The sequence below is a fragment of the Protopterus annectens genome, chromosome 11.part0, assembly GCF_019279795.1.
Source record: "Protopterus annectens isolate FY-2018-M chromosome 11.part0, PAN1.0, whole genome shotgun sequence".
NCBI classification, from domain to species: domain Eukaryota; kingdom Metazoa; phylum Chordata; order Ceratodontiformes; family Protopteridae; genus Protopterus; species Protopterus annectens.
This window is the reverse complement of record NC_056745.1, coordinates 1,315,109,510-1,315,136,976: the sequence shown is the minus strand read 5'-3', so window position 1 is coordinate 1,315,136,976 and position 27,467 is coordinate 1,315,109,510. Positions and strand designations below refer to the sequence as shown.

Below are 27,467 nucleotides of genomic sequence, written 5' to 3'. Positions count from 1 at the left end.
TATTTCATATTCCCTTTCACATACAACTTGTCTTATACAACTGTCCACAAAAAAATCCTCTGCTTCCTAAAAATGTTCAAACTTTTTTCTTCCGTCTTTTATTGCTTTCTTCCATCTCGTTTAAATTCCTTCCATAGATACAGCTTTTTTTCTAAAATCATATCATACCATTGTTTTCTTTTCTTATTGACTTCAATTACTTTTGATTTCATAATTTAATTTTTGTTATATTCTTTTTCTTCTGCACTGTCGCTTTTTTTCTTTTCCATGTTTCTTCTACCCATACATTTTTATATTTTTTATACATCATCTCACCTATCATTACCAAAGATAAATGCATAGATGTTAAGTGCACCACTGGATTTTTTTTTTAATTCAAACTGTCTTCTTTTTTATTATATATTCTCTCTCTCTCTCTCTTTACTGGGTTTAGCCTTGAGCTCCTTATGAAGCTAAAAAAATTTCTAATAACTATTTTTTCCATTTGAGTGAGAAATATATATATAACTCCCTAGATATGCTATTTTTCCGAATATATAAGAATTTGGTATATATGCCTTTTTCAAAATAAGTAAAAACGTTTCCACCATGCTAACAATTTTTTATTTGGTACAGTATCTCCCTCCACTAATTTATTATGCTTTCATACTCAATAAATGTCAGTCCCAAGATCTTTACTTCCTTTCTTGCGAAATATATTCCATATTTTTTATCTCACCAAATCCATTACAGGCCAGCTTTTTTAAAGCTTTTCAATCTTTATTAAAACCTCACTTATTTGTCTGTTTTTTTTTTTTGTTATTACAATTAAATCACCTGCATACACCTTACGTGTTGGTAATGTAACATCTCCTTCCGTCTCACATCTTGCCCCACCCCCCATTTCATACATGCAAGTCTGTACTACCGTATTCATTACTAATACAAATAAGCATTTATTCATTCAGCATCCTTGTTTTACTAGTCTCTTAATACTTATTTTTCCCATCTATACCATTTATCATAATTTGTACACATGAATTTTCATAACTTTTTTATTACGTTAATATTTTTCTCCTATGCCACATGCCTCTAGAATTTGACACATTGCTTCATGGCTCTCACTATCAAATGCTTTAGCTACACTGCATCCTATCAGTCTTACTTCTTTATTTTCTTTCAGTATCATTTCTACTACTACTTTCACTATTGTAAACATTTCTTTAATTTCCCTTCATTTTATTCCTTAAATCTCTTGGACTACTACCTCATCCAATACTTTTTTCACCCTTTTATGTAGTATTTTCATAAATATTTTATAGTTAGTATTCCCTAGTTTTATAAGACCACAATTTTTTTATATATTTTCTTTCATCGTTTTTCCATATATATTTTATCACTCCATTATATATGTCTTCTTCTATTACACCATCCTTATTCATTTTCTTATAAAACTCGTAAGCTATACCATCTAATTCTGGCACTAATTCATTCTTATCTTCTTTTGTTGCCTTCTCTATCTCTTCTATTCTTATGCCATTTTATAAAAAAATCCTTATTTTTTCAGATTTTTTTAACTTTCCATCATTCTTGCATATTCATTTCCCTACAAAATGTTCTTTAATACCTCTATAATATACTCTTGTTTGTATTGTATATTTCCTTTGCCATCTAAGATGCCATCCACTCCTCATTTCATTCTACTTCTTTTCCTAAATAAAGGGCAACTTCTATCTTTTTTTTTTTAAGAAAAAAAATCTTTGGCTATGTAACATGATTTTACCTTTTTCTCTACTCTTTTCATACATCTGGTTTTCTATTTCCCTTCTTTTTTATATTTCTCTCTCTTAATTCCATAGAATTTCTTTATATTTCATCTTATTTCTTTTTTATTTTGTTCCACTTCTAAATATATTTGTATAGTTCTGCTTATATAATACCTAGCACTTTGTCCATTTTTATAAAATTGTCTCATTGTCATATGGTCTTTCCATAATATTTATTTCTCTATCATTTCTTCCTTCTTTTTAAACTGTGCAGTTAATCTATTTATCCTTTTTCCATTCTTTACTGTTTCACTTTCTTCTTCTATTATTTCTTTTATGTCATTAGAATAAATTATATAATCAATTTCAGTCTCAAAAATTCCCTTTTTTATATGTCCCTTCTTTTTACTTTCCTACTTTTAAATCTCTGCATTTCATTAAATCCCTTAATATCTTAACAACCTGCCTTATTTTTTTACCCTTTTCTTTCCTCAGATTACAGTTAAAATCTCCTACCATCACCACTGGCATATTTATTAACACATTTCTTTTTTTTATTTCTTCAAATAACCATGTTCTCCCTGCCACACTAGTATATGCATAAATCCCCAGTAATCTTCATTCATTCATTCATTTTTGTCTCATTCTCATATCACATAGCACTACCCTGCATGGGTACTGTACTGTTGTTATATCTAAAATTATCGTCTCTTCATTTTTATAGGAATTCCTGTTTTTCAATATTTATCTTATCTTCTCTCAGCCAGACAACCATCCACCAACCCCCATACTGCCTGCAGTCTTTCCTTTTTTTCTTTTTTGTGTTACCTCTGGTATCTTGAAAGCAAAGCACATCTATTTTTTATTTTTTACACCATTCCACCACCACCACAACCACCAATCCTCTTATATTATTTCTAAGGGTACTCACATTTAATGCTAAAATTCCTATATCATACTTTTCCCTTTTTGTAAGTATTATAGCAATAACCCACGCCTGGGTGTGGGTAATGCAGGATTTACCCACGGTTGGTGTGGTTTGGTCCCGAGGGAGAGACGACTGTGGGTAAATCCCGCATTACCCACACCCAGAAGTGGGTTATTGCTATTATACTATGACATTATTTAAGAAAATAAATAATTACTTTTCTTAAATAATGGCATTGTATAATGCCTCTTTGCTGCCCTTCCGCAGCTGTCTGGTATCCGCGGCAGTTCTGATGTACTGCACATGCCTATTCAGTACATCAGAGCTGTGGCCAAAAGCAACGGGGAAAGTAAGATCTCCGTTGCTTTTTACTGTTTCCCTATGTTAAATGGGTTTAAAGGACTAATACTTCTATGGGGAAGTCATTATTTTATTCTTATTTTTTTCTTATTTTGATATTAGTATCTCAACTATGCAGTATATATTTGGGCTTCTTTTACTCGGGAGAATTAACAAGATGGAAAGGCAGCGGCAGTAAAGAAAAGAATATCAGTGGAGTTAAGCTTAAGTGTCGAAGCTGTGTCATTTGGAAGAAAGGATTATTGTCACTAAACGAACAGTGGATGCAAGGAACTGGATATCCAGCAATATTACTAGAAGAAATGTTCTAAAAATAGAACACAAGTGATGCATGTGTATATTTTTTTATTATTTATTTAGCCTTAGTCATATTCAATGTGTTCTGCTTTATAAACATTGCCCACATAATTAAACCCTCAGCCTCAGAAATCTACTTAAATGTTACTTAGTAAATGGCTTCTAAAATGAAACATTGTATTAATTTAAGGGTAGTTAGTCCAGTGTTCCTCAAAGCACCTGCACTGTCTTAAGAAATACCTCTCTCTGTTGGTAACATACTTTGGAATAGTTTCATTTAAACGATAAAATCCTTGCCCACATGCAGGACATAGGACTTCAGCTCTGACACATTTGGTCTAAATCAAAGAGCTTGACTGCATGCAGGGAGAATTATTCACAATGATGGGTATCGTCAGAGTGACAGAGCAGCTATACTAAACAACATATTGGACTGAATTACATTCAAAGAGTGACTCTTCTGTAATGGGTAGTTAATATTCTGATGGGGACACATACTTCTGTTACAAAGTGAAAAGTATGGCTTTGTTACAGAGATTTCTTGCTTTCTGAATCTTGTGCCATTCTTAGAAGAGGCTACAGCTGCATTTGATCAGCAGATGAAATGCCTACTGCTTATCCTGGCCTTGGTATGTCTTTTTAGATTATTCTACATAATGGAGTATTTGAGATATTGAATGTATTAAAGTCCGATCCAACAGTGATTAAGCAACATGACAAAACAATTTAGGGTGGGGTTTAACTGCCTATCTGGGCCCTTGCTAGTGATCTCCTATAGTGCTCTCTGATGGAATCACCTATTTCTGGATTATTTATCTCATACAGAATAGAATGTGACAGGCTGTGGAATAACGATTATGCTGATGACTGCAACCTGTGTAAAATAATTACTTTGATAAAGGATGCTGCAGTTGAGTTTTCCAAGACAGTCTAGAAAAACACACATCTGGTGCAGTAGTAGTGATGACATCACCTTTAATGTCAGTAAAGGTATTGGCAAAAAAATTATATAAAAATACACCACCATTAAAGATCTAAGCAAAATAACAGATAGCAAACATTAACCAATGTGCACCTGCCAACTTTAGAAAAGCATAATTTACAGCCTACCTAGTTCTAAACAGCATGGCTAATCTCTTTTCCCGCCTTTGCTGAACTAGATTAGTCCAGATTTCAGGTTTTGCTGAATTCCAGACTGTGGTATAGCTTCCTGTGTTGCCCATATCCTTACTTGGACAGGAGGAAGCTTCTCTGTTCACCAGTGAGTGTGGGGAGCTTTGAGCAGCCTATCTGTTCCTGGAGAAGTGGTCTCAGCCCTAAAACTAGTAGCTTATTGGCCGTATTGGGTCAATTCCTATCTCTTTCAGTTCCCCTGCTTTAAAACCCACATTTGCATGGTTTTGCGCCATTACACAACTCTACACAGCTCCTCGTGGTGTCCTGCAGAGTGATACAGGCAACAGAGAGACCCAAGAGAGACTTTTCCAGATTTAAGTATTTTTTCTCTGTTTTTTTGCTCTGACTGCCTTTTCCCACCTAAAACGTGAATTTCTAACTGATCTGTGCTTTATAAAGTTTAAATTGCATTTGCCTTCTGCTTTTTACAGTTCTTGCACTTGTTTTATATCAATTTACATCTTTTTTGTATTGTATAACTGTTGTAGGCTACACACTAAAGTGTGCTAGCCTGTTTATAGCATTTACAGTGTTTTCTGTGTGTTTTTCTGCTGTTTCCTGAAAAAAACAAAGAAAAAATAAAAAAAATATCTTTTCCTTCCTTTGCTGAACTAGATTAGTCCAGATTTCAGGTTTTGCTGAATTCTGGACTGTGGTATAGTTTCCTGTGTTGCGCATATCCTTACTTGGATAGGAGGAAGCTTCTCTGTTCACCAGTGAGAGTGGGGAGCTTTGAGCAGCCTATCTGTCCATAGAGTAGTGGTTTCAGCCCAGAAACTAGTAGCTTATTGGCTGTTTTGGGTCAATTCCTATCTCTTTCAGTTTCCCTGCTTTAGAACACGCATTTGCGCAGTTTTGCGCCATTATACAACTCTGCATAGCTCCTCGTGATGTCCTGCAGAGTGATACAGGCAACAGAGAGACCGAAGAGAAACTTTTCCAGATTTAAGTATTTTTTCTCTGTTTTTTTGCTCTGACTGCCTTTTCCCACCTAAAAAGGGAATTTATAACTGATCTGTGCTTTATAAAGTTTAAATTGCATTTGCCTTCTGCTTTTTACAGTTCTTGCACTTGTTTTATATCAATTTACATATTTTTTGTATTGCATAACTGTTGTAGGCTACACACTAAAGTGTGCTAGCCTGTTTATAGCATTTACAGTGTTTTCTGTGTGTTTTTTCTGCTGTTTCCTGAAAAAAAAAAAAAAACAAAAACAAATATCTTTTCCTGCCTTTGCTGAACTAGATTAGTCCAGATTTCAGGTTTTGCTGAATTCCGGACTGTGGTATAGTTTCCTGTGTTGCCCATATCCTTACTTGGATAGGAGGAAGCTTCTCTGTTCACCAGTGAGAGTGGGGAGCTTTGAGCAGCCTATCTGTCCCTGGAGGAGTGGTCTCAGCCCTGAAACTAGTAGCTTATTGGCCGTTTTGGGTCAATTCCTATCTCCTTCAGTTTCCCTGCTTTAAAACCTGCATTTGCATGGTTTTGCACCAGTATACAACTCCGCACAGCTCCTCGTGGTGTCCTGCAGAGTGATACAGGCAACAATGAGACCCAAAAGAGACTTTTCCAGATTTAAGTATTTTTTTCTCTGTTTTTTTGCTCCGACTGCCTTTTCCCGCCTAAAAAGCGAATTTCTAACTGATCTGTGCTTTAAAAAGTTTAAATTGCATTTGCCTTCTGCTTTTTACAGCTTTTGCTCTTGTTTTATATGAATTTAAGTCGTTTTTGTATTGTATAACTGTTGTAGGCTACACACTAATGTACGCTAGCCTATTTATAGCATTTACCGTGTTTTCTGTGTGTTTTTCTGCTGTTTCCTGAAAAAAACAAAAAAAAAAAAAACAAAAAAAAATATTCTTCTTTTCCCGCCTTTGCTGAATTAGATTAGTCCAGATTTCAGGTTTTGCAGAATTCCGGACTGTGGTATAGTTTCCTGTGTTACCCATATCCTTACTTGGATAGGAGGAAGCTTCTCTGTTCACCAGTGAGAGTGGGGAGCTTTGAGCAGCCTATCTGTCCCTGAAGGAGTGGTCTCAGCCCTGAAACTAGTAGCTTATTGGCTGTTTTGGGTCAATTCCTATCTTTTTCAGTTTCTCTGCTTTAGAACATGCATTTGCATGGTTTTGCACGATTTTGCACATAGCGCAGCATCGGGCAGCACCGCTTAAATGGGTTTAAACTATTCCTGGCTCCACAAAGTCTGCTCTTCACTTTTTCCCTTAGAACTGTTCTAAATCTCAAAGTAAGCACTCTATTTTCATTCTAAAGCCCTGCAGTTGCTCGTATAAGTAATCTTATAAGTAAGCACTAATAAACTAAAGCACTACACCTTCTTATACTCCCTTTAAGTACTTGGCTCTCTATTGGTCCTTTTTGATCAGTCAAAAAGTAGTTCCTTATACTATTCTGGCATGTCCAAAAGTCAGTTTCGGGTTTATTCTCCAGTCCAGCTGGTGAATCTGGGAATCTTGAGGCAATGTTACAACTGCCTTATGTACACAGACCACCCTCTCCTCCTCCCAACAAGCTCAAATATATGTGAGAGATGTAACTATATAGCCAAACTGGAGGTTGAGCTCTCTCAACCCAGTACTGGCGCAGTCAGTCAGGAGGAGAAGGTAACCACACACACCACAAATCCAGTCTCACATAGACCTATCACAACAGCAAACCAAACACATAAACACACAAAAACATACTCGGAGGCTCTAAAGAAAAATCTGCCCAAGCAGAAGAGACCTCCACAGCAGACATCCAAGCAACCGCTACCCCACAACAGTACCCATGTATCACATAGTTCACAAAGTCAGTGTGCCACAGTCACAGCCCTTAAGGCTAAACAACACACCTAATACACTTGTAATAGGTGACTCTATTGTCAGACACACTGACGTCCCACTCACCAGGCTGAACAAGGAGAAGGTCACTGTAAGCTGCCTGTCGGGTGCCAGGATCCGCCACATAACACAAGCACTCAGGTCACTCCAAAGCAAGTACAAATATGACTCCGTCATTGTCTGTGCTGGTGTGAATGACCTCAGACGTACCTCCCTGGACTACATGAAAAGAGACATAGAGGAGCTCTCTGATCATGTAGCCCAGGCCGGTATGACCCTGACCTTGAGTAGCATCTTACCTTCACCAAGAATTATGCCACAATATAAAGACAAAATTATCAATTTTAACAATTGGCTAAAGTATTGGTGTCATTCAAAGGGGATCCAGTGTCTGTCAGCCTGGGATGACATGCTCGACAAGCCACGTTGCTTCACTAGGGATGGCTTGCACCTGTCACCCCTGGGCTTTCGAATACAGCTAAGGCTCTTGCCACCCCCATAGTGCCTTTTTTTGGCAAGGCTCAAAAGACAAACCCACCTCCATAGACAACACAAGGAAAAAGAAACTAAGGGTAATGCTGCTCAACGCCAGAAGTCTAAACCTCAAGATGCATGCACTTGAGGCTCTCCTCAGTATGGAGAATATTGATATCTGTGCAGTAACAGAAACCTGGTTCAAGGCTCCCGGGAGCACCCCAGCACTACCAGGTTATACCTCATACCATGCTTTTTGGCCCCAAAACTCGAACTGAACCACAAAAGGAGGGGGAGTATCCATATTCATCAAAGATACCCACACCTCCAGGTTAGTGGCACTGCACGAAGCATCAGACACCATCCATGTGCAACTAACAGTGGGCAAAACTGCCTTTCCATTTGTAGCCTGCTACAGACCACCCTCCCAAACTCAGGAACCCTACTCAGCTTTCCTGAGAACACTGGAGAATATGAAGGTCTCCCCAAACACCATTATATTGGGTGACTTCAACTACCCAAACATAGACTGGGAGCACTACTCAAGCCCCAACACCCTCGCCCAACGGTTCCTAGAATTTATAAACTCAAATGCTATGGAACAACTGGTCACCACTTCCACAAGAGGGGAAAACATATTGGACCTGATCATCACCAACATGGGGACTCTATGTTCCATACCAGAGTTATACCCCTCATTGGTAAGATCCGACCATAAATTAATCTCACTGGACATCCATATCCCATCCCCACCCCCAGCCAAGGAAACCACGGTGAAGAACTTCTCAAAAGCAAACTTCACACTTCTCAAAACTGAGGTGGAATCCTTCAAAGCCCCCGGGCCAGTGGAAAATATGGCCCAAACCACAGAATCCTTTACATTCTATGGAGACCTACAGGAATGCATGGATCGTGCTATCCCAAATAAAACCAAGACTCACTCCTCCAAAGGCAGGAGACCTGTCTGGTGGACCCCAGCCATAAATAAGCTATATAATAGAAGGAGGAAGCTACTACATGATAGAGCAAAATCCCGAAAAGGGAAGGCATCTCTGCTCAGTACTAGCAAGAAACTATGATCCCTCATAAAATCATCTAAGGCCAGCTTCGAAAGAAAAATTAAACAAGACGCTAAAGATAATCACAAGGCCTTCTTTAGTTATGTCAGGAACCTGGGTGGCAACTCCCAGATATGCTCTGAGTTAGTGCAAAATGACAAAAAATACACTGAACCCACAGACATTGCCAACATCCTGGCAGACAGGTTCAGTGCAAACTTCTCCCCTCCTTCCCCCCCAAAAGAGCAAATGTCTATCCCAACAGAGTGTAGCCTCCCTGACATCACAGATGCACAGGTGAGAGTTGCCCTCTACAAAGCAAAAAACACAGCATCAATGGGACCGGACGGTGTCCTGGGCTGCATCTTACACGAGCTCCAAGAAGAAGTGAACCCTCACATAAAGTCACTGTTCAATCTCAGCCTTACTACAGAATATGTACCCAAGGAATTGCGTACAGCAACAGTGGTCCCACTCCAAAAAGGTGGTGCCACAACGGACCCTGGAAACTATTGCCCTATAAGCCTGACTAGCCTGGTCTGCAAAGCTATGGAGCATATCATCATGGAACTCATAAACAAAGACATTGGGAACCTCCAAACACTGGATCCTACCCAATTCGGCTTTGTTAAGGGCAGATCTTGCCTCTTGAACCTGGTCGACTTCTTTGAAACAGTCACCAAGGCCATAGATGAAGGGAAGGTAGTCCACACAGCCTACCTGGACCTCGCAAAAGCCTTCGACACAATACCCCACTCGGGCATCATAGGTAAGCTCACCAGCTTAAATATCAACCCCTATGTCACAAGATGGGTTGCAAACTGGTTCAGGGATAGAACCCACATGGTCAGAATTGCAGGTGCCATGTCAGACTCAAAACCAGTTACAGGTTTCATCCCACAAGGCTCAGTCCTGGGACCTCTCTTGTTCGGTATATATTTCTTTGAGGTAAAGGCTAACACGGGAGGACTATGGCTGACCAAGTTCGCAGATGACTGCAAACTGGGTGCCATAATCGACTCACTGACTGACACAAGCATCCTCCAAAAGGGTCTCACAGAGACGGAAAACTGGTGCCAGAGCTGTGGCCTAAAGCTAAATGCCAAAATGTACATAGTCATCCCCTTTGGGAAAAAACAAGTGCCCACAAATTACCACATAGGTGGTAATCCATTAAGTACAGAAGAAGTAATTAGGGATTTGGGGACCCAAGTAGATAGCAATCTCTCTTTTGACAATCACGTTGCCAAAGTGGTTAGAAAGACCTTCTATATAGCCCACCTTATCACGAAAGGGTTCACATCTAGATCAAGAGAGATCATTGTGCCCTTCTACTCATCACTCATCAGGCCCATAATTGAATACAATGCCCCATTTGGGATGTACCTTACCTGACACCTGCAGCAACTGGAAAGACCCCCAAAAGTACCTCACCAAGAGGATCAAGGGACTCAAACAGATGCCCGACGCAGTTAGGTTAAAGAAACTCAAGCTCTGCTCAGTTACTTACCGCATACTCAGAGGTGATCTGTGCCTGATGTATAAAGCCATGTCCAACCCAAAATTAATGGACATGCTCCACCTCAGGAAATCCAAATCCCTTAGAGCTACATGCTCCAGGGACTTAAACTTCAGCACAGAAATAAACAGGACATGTTGGAGGGACAGATTCATATCCCAGAATCTCCCCTCACTCTGGAACAAAATCCCAATCCATGTTAGGCAGAGCCCCTCAATGATCCTCTTCAAGAGAAATCTTGACGAGTGGATGGGAGATCGTAGTTTTACCCCTGGGATCTCTTCTGTGTCCCTACTAGACAGAGGCACAGTAAACTAACCTTAAAAGGGCTATCTTCTGTGACCTACTATACAGAGGCACAGTCAACTAATCTAAAAGGGTGGCGAAAGCCAAACACACTCTGGCTAGGCTTATAAATGCCCTAGGGCAGATAGCCTGGTATCAACCTATGAACCTATGAACAACAGTTTGATCAGTGTACCATTTTATACCTCAATTATATGACCCATTATTGACTGCAGAGGTGATATTGTAGCCATTAAACAAGTAACCTAAAAAAAACTTGAAATACTACAATTCCTTACAGGAAAAATGATGAGGTTTGAAAACATGAACTATTCAGAAAGCCATCAGAAAATTACATTACATTATACTCTTTTTCTTACAGGCTACTAAAAGGTGCATTCTGCCTGGTTTGTAAGACAAGGTCTATAAAAGAAATGCAATAAGGGTCCTTTGACTAATTTTGCAAAGTAGACTATGTGTAGTTGAGGCATGTCAGAGGAGAAAGATAGAGCAATAAACATCTGAACATTCCCTCATTTGGGGAAATGGTATAATTATTATTGTCATTGTGGAGGCCTGAGGGTCTTGAGCAAGTAGGACGATAATTTTATAGGATGCTTTTATTCGTAATAATACATCATTAGTAATGTGTTCAACATGAAAATAGAAGCTTAAAATCAGGTTTATGCAGTATCCTAAGGAGGTGTAACATGATGTATTCATATTTTGTTTTTTTCAGTAGTGTTCTTTCATAGACACTGTAATGTCATCCTTACAAATTTAATACTTTTTAATATTTTCAAATATGGGATAGTTATAACTTTTTTGCTCCATCTGTTCCTTACATAAAACTATTTCACTTGTCTTGTTTCTTTCTCTGTCTTTGCATACTCAGGTATCACTTTGACATAGTCCTCTGCCAATTTTGCAGTTCATTCCCATGCCTCTATGGTTTGCAATGGGTGGCTTTACACAAGTTATGTTATTTTCTCCATTTCTTTGAATGAAATGTGTATAATGTGGCTAGAATGTTAGTAATCAGTTTTTTGTTCTGAGTACTGATTTTTGATTATGGATTGTTAAAACAGTTTCTACTAGCCAAGGATCTGCTATTGGTTTACATGTTTTTCATGAAGATACACGTGAAAGTACCATAAATCCATATAACTGGCACTGCTTCCTTTCCAGTGTGTGAGCACATTTTTTTCACACCAGAAAAAGATCTACTTAAATACACAACAATTATGTTATTTTCTCTCTCTCTCTGTCATTAGCTCAGTGTGGAGGTTATCCGCAAGACTTCTATCCTCCTTAGGACTGATGTTTGCATTACTGCCTCCAAACTCATTTTTTTTCTTTCCTGCTAATAAAGCTGCTTGTTTTTACATTTATTTAAAAGGAGTGTAGTCACATGAATGTAGTAGGTACGATTTTAGGATGAATGGTGAGCAGTGATTTGGTTAACTGATTTTTGTAAAATGTCTGTTATTATAGGTGTGTACTAGACTAATGACAACAAGGGCCTTTTTAAGCCTATTATTATTGTTTGTGAAATGGTTGTGTGGTGTCTCATACAGTTAGTGATATTTTTGTAAGTTAATAATGATTACAATCACCAAATAACGTTGATGAATGCAATGGTGGTCACTGTTTTGTATGAGAAATCACTGCTACTGCAATTTCTGTGTGTGCACCAGGAATTATTCCATTGTTTTTGGATAGTTTTCCTTCTTTAAATTTAAGAGATTATGAAGTTGGTATATATGAGTTCAAGGGATGTAAGAGGTTGTCCCCACATCAGGTGGAGGTGCAAGAGAACTTGTCCTCCAATAAGAAACACAGTTTAGTTTTTGTCACTTGTCCTTCTCTAACATTAATAACAAGCAGGCAGGGGATTCATTTAGATGCTTTAATACATAGAAACACATCAGGATGCATAGCAGCATCTTAAAGTACGAATGAACTAGTTAACAGATAGACCTTACATCCATGCATACTTAAATCTCAACAGCTAGCTACAAAATGGCAGTTAGACTTGCACATGCTCAGTATTTATACACTTGTGCAAGCCCTTGGATAACTTCTTAAAGGTATACACACATTGATCTACATCCTCCCTCTAAAAAAGATTGCCCTTTATACAAAACAATATCAGAGTTAGACATGCATTACTATAGACATTAGCAACAAAACACAATGTTCATGTCCAAGTTGTTTCATAGCTGCTACGGGGTCTAGAGATGCGACCATATCTCTTACCATAACAGTTGGAACCAAATTTAGCAACAGGGACAGTCTGCAGTGCACAACTCATATCAGGAACTTCTGCATTCGCCACAGGAACAGGAATGCCTTCTGGAACTTCCTCAGGAATTGGAACAGGGCAACTCACTCTGAGATAAAGAATCCTTCTCACAGGCTATGTGCTGTGGTATTGGGTCAGACACCAGTCTCAAATGTTTCCGATTCTGCCTAAAAGTTGCTCCTTCTGATTTCACAATGTACGATCTTAGCTCTGGACCAATATTCTTCATGACACCAATCCAATCATAACCTTTGGACGTTTGCATCCTTACCACTTCTCCCTCTCGTAATGGATCGAGCGGTTTACTGGTCTTATCGTAGTGGGTTAGGTGCTTCTTCATCTGATTGGCTTTCACTGACCTGTTGTTTTTGACACATGGAACCAACAATTAACTACTGATTGGTAATGTGGTTCAGATTTGTCTCGACAGATGTGTCTGAGCAGGTGAACTAAGATGTTTATCAAAAGGAACATTTGTGAGATTCAAGAGATTCAGGAAAACATCACTACTGTCTCATTTCATCTTCTCTAGTAACTGTTTTGCACTTTGAACTGCATGTTCTGCCAAACCATTTGACTGTGAATACTCTGGGCTACTTAGATATCAGTAAAGTCCCATTCTTCAGCAAATCTTTTGAACTGTTGGCTTGTAAACTGCATGCCATCATCAGAAATAACTTTGTGTGGACTACCATGAACAGCAAAATGATGCTTCATCTTAGTAATGACAGTACTGGATGCTAGGTTAGGAAGTAAGTCAATCTCAAACCAATTGGAGTAAGAGTCTACTAATACCAAATAATGTTGACCATTCCACTTGAAGATATCAGTAGCTACTGTCGACTAAGGTAGTTCTTGAATTTGGTTAAGCTGAAGTGGTTCCTTCTGTTGATGTGGCTTTACACTATTACACACTGAACAAGATAAAAGTGATCTCTCAATGTCTTATGATATAGAAGGTGAAATACTAATTATCTCACCCTTCTTTTGCTAGATTCAGTTCCTGGGTGACCATGATGCAAGATAGTAATGTACTCAGGTTGCAAGGACATTGGAACAATTACTTTCAGACCTTTCATAATTATACCTTTGTCAGACAAAATCACATCTCTGTAAGGAAAATAAGGTTGCACTTCTTGAGGTAAACTGGATTGCTTTGATGGCCATCCTTGTTTCATAAAGTGGTTGAGTCTTTGTAAAACTGGATCTGTGGCTGTGTAATCTCTTAGCTCATCAAGTCATGTGAAAGAAAAAATTCTCACTTCCATGACTTTAAAATCATGGATCTCATTCTCATGCTATTCTGATCTATTTCTGGATGATCTAGATAAGGTATCAGCAAGATAAAGAAGTTTGCCTTTTTTGTAGACAAGATTGAAATTATACTTTTGCAATCTCAGCATCATACATTGCAGTAAGGCTGGAGCTGAATACATTGGCTTTCTCAAGATAGTGACAACAGGTTACTGGTCTGTTTTGATCTGGCTAGATCTACCATAAACATAATCATGGAACTACGAACATGCAAACACAATTGCCAAAAGCTCTTTCTCGATCTGGGCATACTGCATCTCAGTTTGGGTAAGAGTTCTCAATGCATAGGCAACAGGTTGATCCTCTTGTAGAATGACTGCACCAGGACCAGATTTTGAAGCATCACAGGAAAGTGTAATTGGTTTGCGAACATCATAGTATCTGAGAGTTGGTGGACTAGCAGTTCTCTGTTTCAGGACATCAGATGCTCTTTGGTGTTGCTCTAACCAAGACCAGGATACATCTTTACATGTCAGCTCTCTGAGTAGTGCTGAAACTTGGCTCAAGACTGGAAAGAACTTGCCTACGTAGATGACCATGTCAAGAAAACTTTGCAGGGCTTGAACATTGTCTGGAGCTAACATCTTGAGAATGCCTGTACTAATAAATACCAACATAAGTAACTTCTTGTAGCCTGAATTTGCATTTGTGTGGATTGAGCTTAAGATTCACTTGACGTGCCCTTTCTAGAACTTGTCTGAGGTTTGTGTCATGTTCTGCTTCACCATGACCTCTTACTACTATGTTGTCTACTATGATAGCACAAGGATACCCAGAAAAATTTTGCTCCACTGCACGTTGAAAGACTTCACTTGCAGAATTTATCTCAAATGGCATTCTCAAAAATCTGTACCTGCCAAACGGAGTTCTGAAAGTAGCAAGTAATGAGGATTTCTTGTCAAGCAGAATTTGCCAAAGTGAACTCTTTGCATCTAAGACAGAAAACATAGTGGCATTAGGCATCAAGGCTGTGACTTCTTTGACTGTACGCATTGGATGATGAGGTCTTTTTAGTGCTTTGTTCAAATCTTGTGGATCAATACATATTTTCATGTCATCTGAGCTTTTCTTATGAGCTGTCACCATGGAAGATACCTATTCAGTTGGAGTTTCAGCTGTACAAATCATACCTTGTCACACCATTTTATCTAGTTTGGCTTTGACTCTGTCCTGCATGGCCATTGGAACTTAATGTGCTGGCATGATAACTGGAATTACCTCTGGGTCTAACTCCATGGAGTACACAACTGGAAGCTTGCCTAATTTGTCTTCAAAAAGATCAACATAGGTAGAAAAAATGTGCTGGGCAAAATTAGAGTAGTGGTCTTTTAAGCTAACATGATGGACTTTTTATTAAATGAAAGCAGTCCCATTTTCACACTGTCTCTGAGCCCTAATAATGGCTGAATGTGCCTCTTGATCACATAAACTAATAAGTTGTAGCTTCTTCCAGCAGAGCAATATGAAAGCATTACTGTGTCTTTGGTTTGAATTTCTTCACCTCCATAAGCAACAAGCTTCACACAGCTTGCCAAATCAAGCCTTTCACCGTAACACACTAGCAAATGTTGCTGCTGACATAACATTGCACTTGGAACCTGTATCAACTTTAAGCTTTATCGGTTAATGCCATTTATCCACACAGTACAAATACTTCATTCTTTGCCCTTAAATCTACTGCATTGACTGTTTCATGAAGCACTAGCAACACCATCAACAGTAGGGTTGCTACTGTCTAACTGATCAACTTGTTTTTTAAAATGTTCCCTTTTAATAAAATAATGTCCGCCTTTTGATTTTCGAAATCTTTTGAAATTATTCCATTTATTGCATTTGTGGCATTGCTGACAAAAAGCTAAACATTTTTCCCTTTTAGACTCATGACTTCCACCACAGTTATGACAGTTGGCAATGAAACTAGGTTGGGGCCCATGCTGTGAGTTTGCTGACTCAATCTTATGCTACACTGAGACTGTGCAAGGTCTGGAATTTGCTAGAAAGTTCTGGGGTTTACCAGTGAGTGATGCAAGGTTTGCAGTTGCTGCCACGTGCTTGGACATGCTTTTTTTAACTATGTGCTGCTGCACACTGTCAACATGTGCTTTATCACTGTGCCTTCTAGAGCTATTCTCATTTGTAAGCATATCTGTGTGCTTTTATGTGAGCTCATATACCTGACAAATCTCAATGGCCTTATTCAAAGTTAAATCACTGTCATGAAGCAAAATCTTTCTCATATCATCTTTAATGCCACACATAAGTCTGTCTTTTATCAACTCATCCCTTACATCAGCAAATCTGCATGTTTTAGGCTCATTTCTTAGGTCAGTTATATATGCTGCAAATGTTTCACCAGGCTTTTGATCCCTTGTGTAAAATAAGTGCCTTTCCATTGCAACATTTGTCTGGGAGTTACACATTTCTCTAAATTTACATTTTAAGCACTCTGGGTCCTCCCTTGACTCAGCTAGTACAACAATATGACAGTTATCTGCCTCTCCTGTATAGGTAATAGATGCATACACAAATGAATTTTCCCTTTCTATGGCTTCTGACCCAGCTAAATTAAGCAGAATAAATGCCTTTGTATGATCATCTTTATCAGAAAATGCAGCCTGTATGAAAATGTCGTACTCTTGCTCAAACACTCTCCAGTTCTCAGCAATACTACTGTCAAACACAAGTGCACTGAGTTTTTGAAATCTGTCTGCCATGCCCACAAAGTATACAAAAACACACTGAAAATATGGGCCGTGTATTTATGTATGAACAAACTGCACTGTGAGCTTGTAATAACATTCAAATGCACAATCAACTGTTTCAACTACTGTACTTTCTGAAATATATTTTGTAATGGCTGCACTTTGCTAAATATGCCTTGTAATGGCTGTACATTTGCAAATAGCTTTACTGTAATATTGCACAAGCATGCAAACACCTTATACACTTCTGATAACTCGGATATCTTTGTTTAATATGAAAATACATGCTTTGCGAAAATGCAGTCATTTCCCCATATTTTGTTTTATGCAATTTGGACTTTATTTAAAACATTTTCCATAGTAATTTGATTATTTTTATCAATATCGTACACATTGGTTTATGCGAATATCATTTAGAATGTTTTGTATGCCCCTTTTCACATTTTACAAAAAAGAAATAGTGCTGAGCAAGTTTTAATATCTAAAATTCGTTTCTGACCAATTTTGTGAAGTATGCACATTTTAGGGCCGATTCATTCTTCTATATTCTAAGCAAGTGCCTTAAGTCATTTTAGCCATGCCGCCTCTAATTTCATGCCTTTTGGATATGCTGGTTCTGATTCCATGTCCTTTAGACATGCCACTTCTGACACCATGTCACTTGTCCTTCTCTAACATTAATAACAAGCAGGCGGGGAGGTTCATTTAGATGCTTTAATACATAGAAACACATCAGGATGGATAGCAGCATCTTAAAGTACGAATGAACTAGTTAACAGACAGAGCTTACATACATACATGCTTAAATCTTAATAGCTAACTACAAAATGGCAGTTAGACTTGCTTGTGCTCAGCATTTATACACTTGTGCAAGCCCTTGGATAGCTTCTTAAAGGTATATGCACAGATATTGAGCTACAGTTTTTTGTTCTTATGTGTTTTTGGCATTTGTTCAGTTAATTTGTTATAGAAACAAAGGTGTCTAGTTTTAAAGCAAATGTGATTCTGCTTCATAAATGTTCTAGAAAATGTGATTTCTACTTTTACTTTCTACAGTGTATAACATACACAAAACTCTGAAGCAAGCACTTCAGTCCTGACTGTAAAAACAGTGCAGTAGCATTGGAATTCATTTCCATATGGCATTCAGTACTGCACTACTGATAGACCAGCATCTTCCAGTCATGTCCCCTAACACCTTGAGCCTAGGGCATCTGCTCCCTTAACCCCAGTATAGCTATATTTCTTAAAAAAGCTTGTGTATTTGCAAAGTCTTACCCCAGACTGAGAGGTATGTTTAATGAGTATATGCTAGTGGCTGAACAGATTGTGACTGACAATACAAAGTGCACACACACACACACACACACACACACACACACACACACACACACACACACACACACAAACCATTATATGTGACAATATCTGTGCATCTCTGTGTGGGATTACAAATGGGGGGCACAACCCAGTCCACAGAATGAAGCAAGGATCGGGATTGCAGGAGTATGAGGCACAGTTCAGAAAAATACATTCATTAACAAGCCTTGTTATGTTTTCCTAGGGGCTGCTCACACAATATTACTTCTTTGTACTGCTTGGCTGAGGTCAGTGCTTTGTTACATTATAGACATGGTGCTGGAACCATAGGACAAGAGGGGGGATGAGGGCCTACCCACTTTCAAAAGCTGCCCAATATGCCCTGAAACTGCTGCCAGAATAGTGATTACATGGAAAGATTTGCATTGGCATTTCCAAATTAACCGCAAGGTCACGTATCCAAAAAACTGATTTCAGTGACAAATCATCTTTTTCTGGCTGGCCGAGCTCGCGGTTTCCATGGAAAAGCATATGGGAGTGTTTCTGAAGCATACCAATCAACTACTTTTGTCAAGAATTTTGGACAAAGCCAAAAACAACAGGGGAATGAAGGCTTAAAGGACAATTTTTAAACTTTACTTATTCATTAAAAAATTTACTAGAACAGGTTTTGTGTCAACATGCATTTTCTGATTAATAGAAGTATGACATGTTAATGTGTGGCATTAGTGACTGACTGTAATCTTAATCCTGTACAAACCTGTCAACTTTTGCTTAACAATTTTAAACAAAACCAAAAATGATAGGGGTAGATAAAGGGTCAAAATCAGGGACAGATTTTAAATGTTGCTCTTATAAACTTAAAAAGCTGCTAGAATAGCAGGTTTTGCATTAGCATCCATTTTTGAAGGCTATGAAGTTCAGACTAGAATGTCTCAGTATTTAGTGGGCACATTCCTCAATGGTTTGCCAGAAAATAATACAAATTTTATGAAGAATAGACCAAAAATATCAGGCAAAAATCTGGACATGCTCTGAAATTCTGGAGAGTTGAGGGATATGATTATAAGTGATTTACCAGAAAATCAAACCTTTTACAAGGGACAGGGTAAAAATATGAGGCAAAATCAGGGATGTTTTGCAAAATTCTAAACAGTTTATATATTGATTGTTGTTTGTTTATCTGATAAGAGAGTGCAGGTCTATTGACCTTTTTCAATCACCACCCAAGATCAACAGCAGTAAATATATCAATTTACACAAATACAATAAGACATTATATTCATGTACATTCTTCATATAGTTTACAGGTATGTTTAACTTCCATAAATTAATGTAGACCTGTATGTTTAGTGCCATTCACCTGCTGAGTACCAGGATAGGCTTTGCCACAAAATGTACATTTCACTGAAGTAAGACTGACTTCCATTGTAGTAATCATTTTGCTGTAGTTATTTATTCATTCTCTTACATCCACTTTATGCTATCCAGGATAATTGTAGGGGTAGCAGAGGTTTCCTGACAAGCTATGGGAGTATGCCATAAAACAGTTCAGATTCATAGATGTTCCAAGGCCAACAAATCTTATGACCATTCACACTTTGCCAGTACTCTCCCTCAGACAGCAGCTCCTTTTTCCAGGATGGCCATGCCAGTAAAACCCAGAGTAAATTTGTGGATACCCATCTGGTCACTAGTTTATGTTTAAAGTGATAGTGAATTGCACTGCTCAACATGTAGGGTAAGTTTATTCCAAAGGTTTTGGATGTGCTGCCTTACAAACATGCCTCTCCACTGTGCAGTACTTATCTGTTGTTGAAGATTTAGGTCCCTGATTCTAATATTGGTAGAGGTATTGGACTTGAGGAGAAGCAGGGAGACCAGAACTACTGGGTCTCTAATAATGCAGAAAGTAAGACAGATCTCCCCTCAAAAGGACAGTTTCTAGCATATATTCATAGCTCAGGGATTTTAGCACTGTGATCATTTTGATTAGTAACCTTTAGGGTTGTGCTAATTGTCTGATATGATTAATGAGATACACCCTAAAATGGGTCACTGTACTCAATAATTGTCCTGATCAATGTTGAATATAAGGGAATCATCACCTCTCTAGACCATGAAGATATTCCTTTGGCAATTACATGGCCTAAGTATAAGGATTTCCTGACTACTGTTATCACATGATGGTTAATATAGAATGATTTATCAGCCCACATATCTAGGTCCCTCACAAACTTTTCATTTTGTAGCTGTGAGTCGGCTGTACAGTACTATGGGGGGAAGGGTTGTCTACCAAAAGTGATACTACACTTTAGCATTTAGTTTGTGCCCCTCTTTTAGTACACCATAGGTTTACTAGGGAGACTTAATTCAGAAGAGTTTGGGTGTCATACTATGACTTAACAACAACTCCCAGTTTGCAGGCTTCTGCAAACTTTGTTAACCAGAGGTCTTGGCTCACCACTTGGAGATCAAAAAAGTAAATACCTAAAAGGAGATGTTCATGCACTGAGCCATTAGGGAGTAATATGGTCACATTCTCTCTTAATGATGAGGCAACTGCAAATTGCACTGTGTGCACTCTTTCAGTCAGTTTGCTATCCATATGACCACATGTGGGGTTGATTTTTAAAGCAATTACCTTTTGTATGATGCCAGCATGAGGAATTGTGTTGAAGTCCTTCACCAGGTCAAGTTACACCATATGCACTGCATGGACACCATCTCCAACCTCTTTAATAATTTTGAAGAAGTTTATCAGGACATGATTTACCCTTCACAATGCCAGCTGTTGTGGGTCAATTCAAAAAAAGATTTCAGATATCATAGTTTATGAGGTTAGTTATAATACACCCCACCAAATGGTTTTCCAGATGAGGCTTGTAAGGCTGCTAGGACTTTAACTACTTAGATCAGTTATAAGGTCACTCTTGTGGAGTGGCATCACCACTGCAGTGTGCCACTCATGAGGGACAACACCAGTAACTAAACTTAAGTTAAACAGCTTGAGGAGTGTGTCTGCAAGGAGATGTTTAACACTATTACACAGCCAGGTATATGACATGTAGCACTAAATATAGATAGAGTCAAAAAGATTGTTGTACACCAGAAATCTGACAAAACCAAGAATCCTGAATATTTTTTTTTTCTTATTCAGATACTATAATGTTATAAAAATGTTGCATGGAAAGCAACAATTGTTGAGTGGTAGCTCTCTAAACACTGAACATGTGATAAGAGACCATGGGACACAGTTGGACAGTAGTCTCTCCTTTGATAACCACATCACCACAGTAGTCAGGAAATCCTTCTATGTGGCACACCTCATCACAAAAGGGTTCTCCTCTAGAAAAAAGGAGGTCATTGTTCCTCTCTACTCATCCCTCATCAGACCCATTATAGAGTGCAATGTCCCATTTGGCATGTATCTCAAGAGACACCTACAACAATCGGAAAGGCCACAGAAATACCTCACTAAGAGGATTACCGGCCTTAAAATGATGCCATACGCAGACAATTTAAAAAAACTCCAGCTCTACTCCGTCACATATCACCTACTCAGACGCAATCTCTGCCTAACATACAAAGCTAAAACTCAAAGCTGTTGGACATGCTACACTTAAAGAAATCCCAATCTCTCCGAACTGCACACTCCAGGGACCTAAACCTTGTCACCACAATAAGCAGAACATGCTGGAGGGATAGATTCCTGTCCCAGAGACTTCCCATACTCTGAAACAAACTATCCATTCATGTCAAGCAAAGCTCCTCATTGGCCCTCTTTAAGAAAAATATTGACAACTGGATGGGAAATAGAAAATTCACCCTGGGAATCACTTCTCTGACACTGCTTGACAGAGGCACAGGAAAATAATGTTCTTGGGTGGTGAAAACCAGGGAACCTTTTTGGCTAGGCTTATATAGGCACCGGGGCCAATGACCTAGTATCTACCTATGAACCTATAAGCTGTGTGATGTACCTAAATGTGGCAGTCCCTGTGGTACTGAATATTTTGACTCTTGTATTTAGCGAAATGAAACACCAGGAGAAGGACTCCATGGGTCCTGCTCTGTCCACTGTCACCCCCCCATACCAGTCTTCTGCCCCCTACATTCCCCCCATCTTGGTCTTAAGACAACATTCAGATTATTTTTCTTGTTTATCCATATTTTGTTGAACTCTTCAGATTTTCCTGCATTGTTTCAATATGTCCTAAACAGCTACAATTACACCATAATAAATGGGCAGGAAATAACAAATGAAACAGCAGCCATAGAACCCTCCTTCCCTGAAGCCAGTTGGGTTTTAGATGCACTGAGATGCATTTTATAGCTTTTTTTTCAAAGCTTTTGAGCCAAAGATGGCCTGAACCAAAATTGTGGCCTGTAGCCTTTCACCACTGTATAAATGGTCAAGGCTGCAATGTAATAACTGCAGAGATAATAAAATTATTAAGCTGATAGTCTGGAGGCTGCTTGGATCTCAGATGTGATGAGATTCTAAATTATGTGCATTTATTTTAGAGCTTTTTCCCCTGCCTTTTGTTATAATTATGGCCTGGACAAAAATCACAACTAACTAAAGAAATCCAGCCTTATTTTTTCTTTCAAGGAAGAAATGAGTTGTATCCAAGGCTTAATGATCAAAGTTGAGAAAAAAGTAGTTTCCAATAAAGTAAGAAGACAAACGTTTGTAAAGATGCATGAATGATATAGTAAAATAGTGTCTGGCTCCCTGTCAAATGAGAAAAAAGGATAGTCACCTTTTGTGTATCCCTCGGTTATTAGACTGGGATGAAAAAGAATGAATAAATTGCCTCAGTCATATATTTGAAGTCACTGGTGTCACACATCATACAGCTTGCCTCTTCAGCCCACTCATAAAAGGCAGCTACCACCATCTGTGTATCCATCTGACAACTAGAATATAGTAACATATTTTAACTTGTTTATCAGATCACACTATGGCTCCTTATCCCTACCTGCCAAATTTAGCCACCCACATACACTACTGATATGTGATTGTTGGAAAAGAGAAAAAAATATCACAGTTAGATATTTCAACCTGTTGCTCCTAAACAGAACACTGCCTTACAAAAGTCATAGTGATGTATGCATACCTGTGAGGTATGATTGTGTGAAAGGTTAAAGAAATAATGCCATTCCCTCAACAGCCACAGTGACATTCTGGGCATAGTACCTCAGAGGTTTATTTACACTTTCCCCAGTCCCAAACAAGTTATAGTAACTTGTGGGCACACCTCTGAAGTTTGATTGCAAGGAGAATTTTAGAAATAATAATCTCAATGTTCCCAGCCCCCACCATGCACACACACACACACACACACACACACACACACACACACACACACACACACACACACACACACACACTAGCTATAGCAACCTTCTGCAACACACTTCTGAGCAGGTCCAGTTGCAGAACAGGTGGGTCCAAGGTAGAAGCCCTCAATAAGTGTGTGTCAAACTCTACTTCTACAACCTGAGTTGTGGATGCTGCCAGGATCTAGATGTTCTGTGACGCATTTTATGTCTTATTTTCGAAAGATAATGACTTGTCTTGTGTGGATCATTCTAATGATGCTCTGAATTTAGGGAAAAGTATGCTTGTTAATACATCTTATTAACGTTAAGCTCTAGTCACACACCAGAGAACTAACAGCAATCAGTGGTCACCACAAAAGAGTGGGGGGAACTGTTAAACACTTTGATCGGACTTTTTTCTAAAGTCTGGCTGAAGTGTTTAACAGCTTCCCACCACTCTTCTGTGGTGGTCATTCTCTGGCGGGGTAAGTATGTTACACCACTTCTACACGTGTCAATAACTTCTGAATATATGGCTCTTGGATCACATACCATGCAGGTACAACTTTAGCTTCACTGCACATTTCTATGAAATTTCTGTGCAATAATTCCAAATGTAATGAATATTTTCACTATATACATCTTGTGTCTCAGATCACAAAGTGCCCCATTTGCCTTCCATCCCACCAGCCTTCAACATATTCCAGCACCCATGATCACAGAGTATTATTGAGCTAAGCACAAAGTATATAGAGATTTACAGTGAACCAACAATGACGCTATGTACCTAAAACTTCAGGGACTATTGCTGAGGGTCATGAAACAAGGCTGTAATGGTACAATACTACTTCTGATTCACGTACGTGTGTGTGTGTGTGTGTGTGTGTGTGTGTTTGATATATATATATATATATATATATATATATATATATATATATATATATACATACTTATATATATGCTATCTGTGTACACAGCTTGTACAGTTTAAACATAACAATGTGCTAATGACTGGAATCACATACTGGGACTCCTCTGAGACACTGCTACCCATGCAAAGGGGTTGTTATACAGAAGAAAAAAATAAAAAAATACATCTACATATTGTGCAATTTCAAATATACAGAGATAAACACTGAAAATTACATGCAAAATATACATGGCAAGACTGACATAGAGAAAAACACCATGTGATGCTGTTAAGTACACATACAAATATTCTACAAAATGTGTGAGAGATGCTTCTTATTTGAAGAGAAAGAAGTTAAGACTTTACCTCCTGTAGTGGATTAAATTGTAAAAGAAATAAAAACATTTTTCAGGTAGCCTAATGCACAGTCTAAATATGTGCCATATCTTGAGTGAGGTTAGATGTAGTAGGAGGTTAACCAGGCAATGAGCAGGTATACTTCCAACATTTGGTTAGATAGGTCCAGAGAAGGTTTTTAAAGTTGTGCATATTATTTAGGAGACGGATGTCTAAGGGAAGGGTATTCCATACTTTTGCAATGGCACTAGAGCACAGGGAGTCAGCTGAATAATTGTAGCTTTTGGATTGTAGCTTTTGGATACTTTGACTAGGGCCGTATTGGTGGATCTTAAAAGATGATTGTTAGTGTAGCAATTTAGCAGGCCTTGTAGGGCTGGAATTTTTTTGGGGTGATACAGAACCTGATGGGCAAGTGTAAGCTTAGGTCAATAGTTTGGTAGTTCCGGCCAGGCCAGTTGTTGGGCTAGACAGTGATGGACCCTGAAAGGTGAATCAGTGGCAAACTTTGCTATTTTGTTATAACAGCTGGTTAATTTGTTTAACTCTCCTTTGTTTAGGTTTGTTAGTATGGGGAACGCATAAAGAAGTGTAGGGAGTAGGTGGGTTTTAGCGATATTGCCGCTGCTGTTATTGGAGAGGTAGTTTTTACATCTATAGACGTTGCTAAGTTTTTTTATGGACTTTGGTTATAGTTTGTGCTATATGTTTATCAAATCTCATGTTGTTATCTGCCCATGATCATTTATATACATTCTGCCCACCAAAGTTGTCTGTGGTACACAGACGTGTATAACCATGCAAAGGGTAGAAAGGTTACACAGATGAGCCATTAACTAAAAACTGTAAGAAGGACTCAGCCAAGCTACAGTCTTCACTGTGCAATGCCTCAGTCCTCCTATAGTGGAGGCCTATGGTACATATGCAAATGACCCCTTAAGCACATACCAGCATTTCGGCAACATGGCTTCAGAAAGCCCATGATCTTCCACTACAGGAGGTTTATGTTATTATGCAAATAAGACTCTAACTTGGCTGATTCTTTCTTGCAGTTTTTGCTGAAATGTATAGCCAGGTATATGGTTTCACACTGTTGCTTCTGACTCGTGCAATGTACTTTTTCATACTTTTACAGTGCTCTAACCCATCTTATAATGTACCATCTCTCTGAATCCGGTCCTTAGTTTATATTATAAATGGGTAGTCGAGAACAGAATGATAATGCGGGTCCTGAGTTTAGCAGAATGTTAGAGATCATTTGACACAAACTGCATTTTTTATAAAGACTGATCTTTTTACAAAAATAAATATATCACTTTTTTCTAACTTTTGTACAATGGCGTTCCGAAAGTCATGCGTGAATGTGTGTGCCTTCGCTGAAGGTTGGGCGTGCATCGAGCTAACAACTCGGCACCGTGAAAATTTACTGCCAATTATTAGCGGACCGGAGTTCTGCTGTGGCGACCCTTAACTGGAAAAGCCGAAAGACAGCAACTTAATTTTTGTGGTGAGATTCAAACAACTGCAGAGCAGGCAAAATGTTACAATGTGCAAAATGTAGAAATCATATAATGGTAGAAAACATACCTCACAGAAACATTTATTAGGAAAGTGAAAGTTGTGACTTAATTTCTTGCATTACACAATGTGTGCTTCTACAATCTGTGGTAGAAAAAGTAAATGACAAGCATTCCTAATAAACATTCACTGTATGTGCTACCTGAACAGAGGTCAATAAGTAAGTGATATAGTCTTACAGTTGTTTGAGAACATGCATTTTACTTCTGTCTCTTCCCACCTGTACCTAAAGCCCTGTTACTCCATCTTACACAATATCTATGCACATGTTGTGTACTACTGACCTGATGGACAATCGGCACAACATTCACCAGGCCTTAGGACTGGGTTTTGGCAATTCACTTCAGGGCATGACTTCTTATTACAAGAAACATTTCCACTCTATGAAAGGAAAAAAAAACAGCTGATTAATAAATCACAATCATCTGTAATTATGCCTGAGGTTAAAACAATGCAAAAAAGTATATAGTCTTCCAAGTATAAAATGATTAGGCATTATTATGTTCTATGGTATATAGCTTATATACTATACTATGAGTTAACTATATTGAAATGTGTTCCTATTTTCTTATGTGCTGCATATGTTCTTTCCTAAGCTGTACCTGAATTTATCTCATTGTAATCAGAGCTGTACATCAATAGATAGATAGATAGATAGATAGATAGATAGATAGATAGATGATTCTTAAGGATCAACTATAATTACTTTCAATGAGGTGTGTGCAGTTCTGCTCTGTATGAAAAATATGCTTATGATTAACAGGACAGGTGTGCATCATGAATGTGGGAATCTTAGCCCCATCCAAAGGAAGTGTGTTTCCACAATCCATGGTAGTTGATAATGCTGATGTAAAAACTCTGAAAGTGATGGCAGATGACCTCCTATAAGATGACCAAGGGAAGTACAATGAAGAAGCAGCTGTGACCACTGCAGTAGAGGACAATGTCTGCCTTCTGTCTCAGAAATGTAA

At 38.4% G+C, this 27,467-nt stretch overlaps 1 protein-coding gene across 1 annotated transcript in view; it reads right to left on the bottom strand.

Annotated features, from left to right (window-relative positions):
* LOC122815830 (kielin cysteine rich BMP regulator) overlaps window positions 1-27,467 on the bottom strand; it is a 2,917,372-nt gene that overhangs the window by 1,876,790 nt on the left and 1,013,115 nt on the right. The window contains exon 7 of the mRNA XM_044088633.1: window positions 26,781-26,877. Coding sequence (XP_043944568.1) covers window positions 26,781-26,877 — 97 coding nt within the window. The remainder of the gene's footprint in view (window positions 1-26,780; window positions 26,878-27,467) is intronic.